Source organism: Solea solea, chromosome 9, assembly GCF_958295425.1.
Source record: "Solea solea chromosome 9, fSolSol10.1, whole genome shotgun sequence".
In the NCBI taxonomy this organism is placed as follows: Eukaryota; Metazoa; Chordata; class Actinopteri; order Pleuronectiformes; family Soleidae; genus Solea; species Solea solea.
Genome location: NC_081142.1, coordinates 8,248,648 through 8,258,245, shown reverse-complemented (window position 1 = coordinate 8,258,245; position 9,598 = coordinate 8,248,648). Strand labels below are relative to the sequence as shown.

At 38.3% G+C, this 9,598-nt stretch overlaps 1 protein-coding gene across 2 annotated transcripts in view; it reads right to left on the bottom strand.

The window, feature by feature from the left end:
* Positions 1 to 1,156: 1,156 nt before the first annotated feature.
* The window catches only part of LOC131465237 (guanine nucleotide-binding protein G(q) subunit alpha-like), a 31,466-nt gene continuing 23,024 nt past the window's right edge, over positions 1,157 to 9,598 (bottom strand). For both annotated transcript variants that reach the window (XM_058637683.1, XM_058637682.1), the window contains exons 5-7: positions 9,057 to 9,186; positions 6,645 to 6,798; positions 1,157 to 5,853 (exon numbers count right to left, since the gene is read on the bottom strand). In XM_058637683.1, coding sequence (XP_058493666.1) covers positions 5,663 to 5,853; positions 6,645 to 6,798; positions 9,057 to 9,186 — 475 coding nt within the window. In that variant the 3' untranslated portion in view covers positions 1,157 to 5,662. The remainder of the gene's footprint in view (positions 5,854 to 6,644; positions 6,799 to 9,056; positions 9,187 to 9,598) is intronic.

The following is a 9,598-nucleotide window of genomic DNA, read 5'->3' as shown; positions in this document are numbered from 1 at the left end:
CCGCCGCTGAACGCCCCACACAGAAACACAGCAGCTAGATCATGTGCGCTGATCTACACACCGCGGATCTGCCGCATCTGACGGCTGATGTGTGAGCAGCGAGCGCCTCCTGTGGACAGAGCAGTGTATTGTCCCATGTATGGAAAGCAGGTCATGAGCAAGGTTATTATAATAATAATATTTTTGGTTTTTTCATGAGATTTAGTTTTAATTAGCATTTGTTTTTAAAATGCTTTAGTTTTAATTTGCTTTTTTGAGTGGGTTTGCTTAGTTTTTATGAGTTTAAAATGTGTTAATGCTTTGTTTTAGTTTGGTTTTTATTAGTTTTAGTGTTAGTTTGAGTTTTCTTCTAATATGGAATATTTGCCAGGTCCGAGCTAGACCAATAAAGGTGGCCGCTTTTTGTAAACACAATCCATCCATTCATCTTCTACCACTTTCAATCTCAGAAAATAGTAGCGAAAATGAGGGAAAAAGTGATCGGAATGGATTATTATTATATTTCACCTCCATGAAGAACAAACAGCCAAATGGACAATAAGGTGAACTTAGAGAAAGTTTCTCAAAACGTATTTGTTTCCATACCTGAGCAAAGCCTATGTATTTTATCCATAGACAATCCTGCCGTTTTGTTATGATCTATTTGTGACCTCAGGTTATAAATACATGTATAGATTAAATATAGATAGTTGTGTGAGAATGTGGGAAATGATATACTTGTAGTGCCCGCAGTAGGTGCCCATTTAAATTTTTACCCCTGCCCTTCCAAATGTCTGTGCCCGGCCCTGGTCTTGACTAACTGTGAATGTTGTCCAAGAGGTCAAAAGATTGAGAAAAAAAAAAACGTTTTAATTTGTACTTAGTCAAGACAGACAATGCAATTCAGCACCTGATTTAACTGCAAATGCAACTGTCAAAACTATGATATGCTCTGAATATGTAGGCAGTAACATAAAGCAAACATGGAAATTGTTTTTATTGCTGTGGCAGAGCAGTGTATAATCTGTATTGTGGTTTAAAACAGTTCATTTTTAACTGCTATGTCATTTAAACCCTGCTGACAAAGTCAAAAACACACAGATTGATCACATCAATAAAACCAGTTGCCTTATTTTAATGATGTGGCTGAAAACAGAAATGTACAGGGATGCAATAAGAGAGTATAGGAACATATTTTATTCCAATTCAAAACATTTAAAGGAGAAGGCTATGAAAAATCATTTTCATGTCTGAATGAGGTTCAGGCAACAGTGGTTGAAATGAAACATACAAAAGAGAAATATGGCTAAAATACAGTAAATCAATAACCATTAAAACCCTTTTCATGAGGGTGTTGCATGAATACAGTATCTCACCCACCCACTCCCTCCCTAACCTGGTAAACACATGCAATTAAAATGACAGTTATTTTTAAAAACAGCAGTTCATTATTAATCTTCAATATAGAATAAAACTGTCCTTTTTTTTTGTTAATTAATCACATACTTATTGTTTATTTGTTTTAAAAACAGGACCATGAAACTCACAGGCCCTCTTATTTTTCACAACATTGGCACTTGTTAAGAGTCTGGCTTTACAAAGAAAGGGGATTGGCACACTCATTGTACATAATTTACATTTGGTATACTTAAAAAAAAAAAAAAAAAAAAAAAAAAGAGAAAAGAAAACAAAAATACATTACTTTCAATTTGTACACCACTACACAAAGTTTAACTCTTAAAAAAAGTCTTTCATCTTAAGTGGTCCTAAATACACATGTTAAGGTGTGTCAACCTTACAAAAGAGAAGAAAAAAAAAAGCAAAGATAGCTTTTAATATCACCGTATGTCCATCCCTCTTAACAGAATGGATCTCGAGCATAAGCAATAGCCATCAAACGCGTATACACACACACACGCGCACGCACGCACACGCACACAGCTTAGAGTACCAATAAGCGCGTTTGAAAAGGACGTCTAAGTTGCATGAATGCAGGCCCATTGCAGTGTTGCAGTTTCAGTGCCTTCGACCCGGGGAAAGAATACACAGTCCAATCAAGTAAGGGAGGAAACCAAAGAAAAAGTGGACAATAGTGGACATGTAAACGCGCTCCTTATCATAACCACCAAAATATTATATTAATAGCCATTTCAGTACCTTCACTTTGAAATAATTTCAATAAATACATTAATACTGAGGCTCAACACTCAAGCTTCATTTGGAAAAAACTAATTGGATTAACTAAAGATGCAAATCTGGGTCAAGTTACTCCAAATGTTTACTTTTGGATATCTTTTCAATTGCTGATTGATTTTCTGCTTGGCACAGTGTTTTTGTAATGGATTGTCGCACAAACTTCCTCCAACTTGCATTCCGTGCAGATAAAGCAAATACAGTAGAAACAAATGCAGAGGATTTTTAGACAAATGAACCAGCTCTGCTCCGCATTCAAACACTGGTAAGTGTACCCATCTGACGCTCGCTCTGTGTCGACTCTGGCGCTGGATTAACCAGAGAGGCACCACCACCTCATCAGAGAGTCAAAACTATTACTATCACAGGGTATTTCCTCACACTGACACTGGTCACCTTTATCATCCTCACTGCAGTCATTCAAGTCAATTTGCTAGACATCTAATCATCTACATGAGAATGACGTGCAAGGAGACACACACTGGGTCTAAAGGTTGTAAAGCTGTAGTTAAGGAGATGCCAAGAAATGACAGAATTTAAAATAACACAACACACAGATGGACATCAGCATGTTTCCCCAGCAGCGAAAAAAACAGACTGCTTAAGTCAATTTATTCATCCAAAACTACATAGGCTTTTAATTTCAAAAGTTTAAATGGGCTGAAATGTAGTACACAAAAAACTAATGTTAGGAGGAAAGAGTGTGAACCTTACATTAGCGGGAAGAGAAGGCTTTTAAATGTTGGAAATAAAACCGTTACCTTCATAAGTCTGTTCTGAGATCATTCAAAATTGTGGCACTTAGAATAAATACATATTTTTATGTCCCTCAATAACGTTTCGGATTACATTTAAGTCTAAATGGCATCATTAATATAACGTACATTTGCATGAGATTTGTGATCATCTAAATAAGTAGAACAAAGACCATTTTAAGTGTAAACATTTTGGCAAACGATTAAAAATAAATAATTTCCGTTAAGTTTAGTCTGAATGGGTTTAAATCATTGCACCATTTTTATTTTTTTTTAAGATGTCCAAGCATTTTTCTTCTGAATCCACACAGACGACGGCAAAGTCAACCATGGCTACACTACCAATGATAAGATGAAGCAAGAACACATAACCACGTAGTAGAAATGATCGTAAAGCCAATAATGTCAGCACAAAATTTGTAAAAAAAAAAAAAAAGACCAAAAGAAATGTTTAGGTACAACAGCTGCGACACAAACAATGTGCTTTTGCACCTTGGGAAACGCCATTTCTTTTGATATTAGTCATTAACCTTTTCTAAAGGCAACAGCGAACAAAGAGCTAATAGCCAGCACACAAACGCCAAGAGGGCATCTGTGTGGACTGCTGCACCCCCCCGCCCCCCACTAAACCGGTGTCCCTCATCCTCAGTGGGACGACAAACGTAATCTCACTTCTGATTAATAAACTTCACCTTCTGCTATACCGCACACCGTCTATAGACCTTTCATTTCTACCAAAGCCGCTAGAAGTAGCCCTTGTGATGAAAAAGTTATGAAAACTTACCTGAATTACATTGTGAAGACAAAAAATAGCCATCTATCAACGTTCAGCTTAATGGAATATTCAAACAACTATCAGGCAAGAGACACAATATGGGATCGGTACCAAGAGCCAAATACAAATTCCAAAAAAAGCAAGCATCCTTGAACAGTAAATATTCAACCACTATGTTTTTGTTTTTTTTGTCTGTTTTCATTTTCCTATTTGCATAAAGCATAAACCCCGACATGGGAACTGTTTTTCCGTTGTCAAGAATTTCAAAAACAGAACTCCAACAACTTAAAATATTAAGTATCATTAGAAAGATAGAACACTTGTCCATAAAATAGTCTTGATATATTACAGCAGTATAAAATCTCCTTCCATCTCCGACAGCTGGAAAAACTTTGCACCGGAACTAGGGAGGAAGTCTCATTTACTGTTGACAATACATAGATTTGATTGATAAATTAGACACAAAAAAAGAAGTATTTACTCCCGTGCTATCACTTACAGTTTATCAAATGTTAGTTGAATAATATGGTGTAAAATCAATTTGATGACGAGCGATTTGGACGATCAAGACCAACTTGTGAATGAGGTTAACTGGCAGCGCGAAAGCTTTATCTACAAGTGACGACCGCACTGGATTAATGTAGTGTCGTCATTCACAGGTCGTGAACAGGAGGATTTATTTTGTCGCCATCAGTGGAGACGGCACCGATACACCGTGTGATTAAGACAAACTGTCGACATGGAAGGAAATGCCACACAAAAGTGAGTTGTTGCGCCACGCCGATGTCTGAAAGATCCAATACGAGAAAACATTTGCTACGGCAATGCCAGTTTCCAAATATGTTTTGTTGGTATCTCAACGACTTGAGGTGACGAACAGGATACTGGCAATGTAATTATATTTACAGAACACGTGTGTGGTTTGAATTTGGCAACGTGGTAAAAAAATAACATGAGAGTTGATACGTGGTGTGTAAATACTTTTAAGTGCTGTGTCTCGATCTTTTTTTTTTTTGTCTTTCAAGATGTTGGTCGACTCTTTACAGTGAGAAGCAGCGTATAAAGGAAAAGATTGTGACTCTTTCTGTAGGATGGTCATCTTCAATTCAACTTGAACAGGAGAACTATAAAAGCAATAATATAACCAAGAAAGTAATATAGCGGAAAATATTTAAAATATATAGAGAATGTGTAGTTGTCTTTATCTACCCCTCACCTTTGTATGAGCACCACAAAAACTTTATTTACATTCAAAAGAGCTCCTGTGCTCCGGTTTGGGGCAGGTTTGCCAAAAGAAAATTGCAAATACACAACTAAAGACCAGAGGGGAACCAAGAGGTGCCTCGCTGCACCCCAGCACTGCCTGATAATATATCCCTATTATCATAGTGAGTCCAGAGCCTGCAGCCTGGCCTCAATCCCTCGTCCTGTAGTGTATAGCATGCATGGGTTAAATAACAAGAGAAAGCCCTTACTCCATAAAAGCTTACTCTGCCCAAAGAAGGCCCTCTAACCACCTCACATACACAAACACTGTGGATAATGTAGTGTAAAGAAAGAAAGAAAGAAATGTGAGCAACGACAAGGCCCAAAAAGAGGACCACCCCCCCAAAGAAAGCCCCCCCAGACCAAAACTGTTAAAAACGGGTGATAGGAGTGTTATAGTGTATATTAGTGTGTTTAAGTGTGTCTGTGCAAGAGGAGTGATTAATAAAACAAGAAAACCATTAAAAAAAAGAAAAAAAAAAGAAAAGAAGCAAACACACAACTGAAGAGGTAACAGAGCAAGAGTAAAGTTGGTCTGGTAAAGTAGAAAACAAAGCTCATCTCTATGCAGCTGTGTGTTTCATGTCGGTGTATGTGTGTGTGGAGTTTGCTTTTGGTGTGTCTGGGTGGGGTGGGGTGGCTACAGGTCTCTTGCTGGCTCTCACTCCATCACTTTCTATTTTCCGTTTCTCCTTCAAACAAGGTTGTACTCTTTGAGGTTGAGCTGCAAGATGGTGTCTTTGACAGCAGCGAAGACAAAGCGGATGTTCTCCGTGTCGGTGGCGCACGTGAAATGGGAGTAGATGATCTTGTCACTGTCTGGGTTCAAGTCCACAAACATCTTCAAGATGAACTCGCGGCCGGCCTGGGCATCGCGCTGGGGACCTGGGAGAACAATAGACAATTGCTTTTGTTTAGCTTTTATGGAGCATCATGTTAGCCTCATTCAGCCTCTATTGTTCTTTGGTGTCATTCCATCACTTTTCAGTTAGGGATAAGACGATACCGTTGCTCAGTATCGGTATCCACTCCACAGTGGCCCAAGTAACTGGATTGGTTAAAAAAATATGATTGTCGATTTCATACATCACAAATATAATGTAAATGCTTCATTAGTCACAGGGAACATGCCGTAAAGACAGATGTGCAACACCACCGTCATGTGACAAGGGGTGCAAATGCAGTGGGAGTTTATATGGCTGTTAATGACTTGCACACATTTCTTAGCAAGAGCTAAGTTGTTTGAAAGAGGCTAAATGACTGTATTGGACTGGTGGACATTTAAGGTTGTAACTATAACTATTCTCAGTTTGAGTTGAAATATGTCATAAAATAAAATATCCCTAAATGTGATAAAAATGGAGGAGGATTATTTCTGGGCAATGTGCCAATCCGAGATTACCCTGTGATGGGTTGGGGTGAGTAGGCATTTTAGAAGGTCATAAGCCAAATGCACCAAGAGCTACTGTGTTCACTTACTTCGGGGAGTGAGTATCTGGTTGCATTGCAGTACAGCATTACAACCATAAGATGTCACTCTACAATCACAATACAGGTGGATCATTTTAACCCTAGCATTCAGAAGAAACTGTTGGACAGAAACCAGGAAGTTGTATTTCTGTGTAAAACAACACAGCCAGAGGTTACACAAATAAATAAAATGGATTTTCAAATACCGTCAAATTCTGGAAAGTAGTCAACCAGGTGAGAGTACATGATCTTCTCTTCCAGCAGGTCCTTCTTGTTGAGGAAGAGGATGACCGAGGAGTTTTGGAACCAAGGATATGTGATGATAGTCCTGAACAGAGCTTTACTCTCCTCCATACGATTCTGACGGCAGACGAGGAGGAAACACAACGTTAGCACGCGTTCGGTATGCAAGACATTTAGAATTCTGCTCAACTCCGTCTTCGGTGTGAATGCAATTATAGAAACGCAGGTTTAATTATTTATGGCCTTGTGCACAGATGCACCTGTTCAACTGCATGTTGCAAATATGCAGTATATAATTGCAAATATCTAATCAGCCAATCACATGACAGCAACTCAGTGCCCTTAGGCATGCAGACACAGTCAAGACGACCTGCTCAAGATCAAAACGTGCATCTGAGAATGTTGACTTAAGGGACTTTGAATGCAGTGAACAGAAGCCTCCTGTCTGTGTACCGAATAAAGTGACAGGTGAGTGTAAGTAATTACAAAAGTACACAATTACTTTGAGGAGTTGTGTGTCTTTGTATGTCTATTTTTCTGGTTTCAAGTCTAAGAATCTGAAAATGTTGCAGACAACCTTTACTTTTGACATTTATCTGAATCTGTGTATGATGAAATGTTGAATATGTGGCTAATTAGAGCCATAAAAGAATAGGATTACAGGTATGTGTTTAGGTGGGTAGGGACAGTGGAATTCATCAAAACATAAACACCAAGCTAGATCATGGCAGCAAAAATATTAGTAGTGATAATGAAAATGCAAAGAACTGAAACCAACATTCAGCTTCTCTTTAAAGGAAACCCTGACAACTGGAGAGCAGCTACTGGTGATTTATTTGCATTCATCCGCTCTAATGTGTTATGTTACTTCATCATATTATACGGTTGTTAACATTGCCAGCATCAGTTAGCTTTTAGTTATCTTTTTATTTTAGATCAGCTTGAGAAATAGTTGAGGGGGTTGAACGTGAAATTTTTCCTGTTCACTGATCCCAACAAGTTATAAATGTAAGACTTGTTCCTCTAAATAAAACAGTCAAACACATGTAAAAAGTGGAACAACAATCTTCCTCTGATTTTAACTTCTTTCCAGCATCACTCCCTCAGTTTATTTACAGTAACTCATAATATGATCCTGGTCAGACGTGACTCAATGAAGTAAAAAAATAATACAATTTATAAATAAAAAATTAAAATGGATTATGTATCACCAAAATAATCTATTTGTCTGCAGCCTAAATATAACCAGGTCCATTCCCAGAAGAATTCATCAAACGCAGCCCTTTTTAAGATGCACTGATCACAAACAGCCAAACAAACCAGGCAGACAGACAGACACGGCTGAAGAATAACCCCCTTAGTGGGGAAAATATATTTAATTAAACAAAAGTTTATTTGGATAGCCCACATTCACAAATCACAATTGTTTGTGTGTTTAATGAGACACTACACCTACAAAGAACCAGTGCAGATGATGCACTGTCTGTGTGATAATGTACTACTACAGTGTCTCTGATGTTGTTGTTAAAGGGCCCTACGTATATCACATCGAGTAAAGTTGAAGTGATGTAGAGGAGAGCGAGTGAGGCTGGTTTATAAAACATAGGAATGACCAGGTCAGAGAACGTTCATCGGGGTGGAGCGGAGGGCTGCAGGGGTTGATCACATTAGCTTAATTCTATCTGAACATTCAGGAGAGATAGAGCCAGTGATATGGGCAAATCTATGGAGTAAACAGATGGAGAGCTTACTCGACCTTGCATTTATCATTACTGTGTGTTTGCGTATATGATTCGGGATGGCACCAATGACACACCTCCACTCATCTGCACGTTTGTCATCATAAAAAGACAATGAAAACACGTCTTTTTCAAATGAAAGTCAACAGGAGAGGACAAATACCCCTAACAACGGTTTATCATTCAGTCCTGATTTACGTAATTGTAAACGTAACAGTAGTTAGTCTCTTGGCAGCCCATGGCCAAGAGGAAAGGAATCATTAATTGGTGGGTGTGTGCAAAAATAACTCATTTTAATAAGGTATTTGTGAAGTTGTAATTGTAATGGGCATATTAATAACTACAGTATATCCCACCTCAGTAATGTGAGAGGGATGATAAAATAAAACAGAAACGGAAAAGTTATTGTAAAGTAATTTACAGTTTTTACATACACTTAGGGACTATTTGGACCAAATATTTATTGCAACGTAAAACATGACTTTTTGGCCCAGTGAAAAGGTTAGAATGTGTAATTCAAATTTAGCTTCGCTGGATCCCCTATCCTTAATTTGCTCACATCTTATAGCACCAAATAAAAAAACGACTTAAATGTATGCACATGCTGTATCAAACTGTTCTGTGCCTCCGACTCACCTCATTGTCCGACTCCACCAGGACTTGGTCATACTCGCTGAGCGCCACCAGGAACATGATGGAGGTGACATTCTCAAAGCAGTGGATCCACTTCCTTCTCTCTGACCTCTGACCCCCCACATCCACCATCCTGATTGGAACGTGACAGACGATGAAGGGCCACAAAAGTAAAGAAAATTACAATTAGCACAAAATTCCTACGCCTTTATTTGCACCAACATCCCATTTATGATATTCAAATCATTTAAAAGCCACAAGAAAGGAAACCTTCAGGTGATTTAGTCAAGGACAGACAGTCTGGATCAGTACAGAATAGGAGTGGGACTTTACAGTACACAATCCATCATTGTAAAGAGGCGTTTATCTCGCAATGGTTGGGCCAAATTCTCATTTAAAACTGCACCAGCGTTTTGTATAAAATGGTGGCCAATAAACATATGTCAAAGCCAATGTGTTCCGACTGATATGACAACTTTAAGATAATATTTAAGGATTCTAGTCTAGTCCAAGCCAAATGTCCTTTTCGCACCGAGAGTATAAAA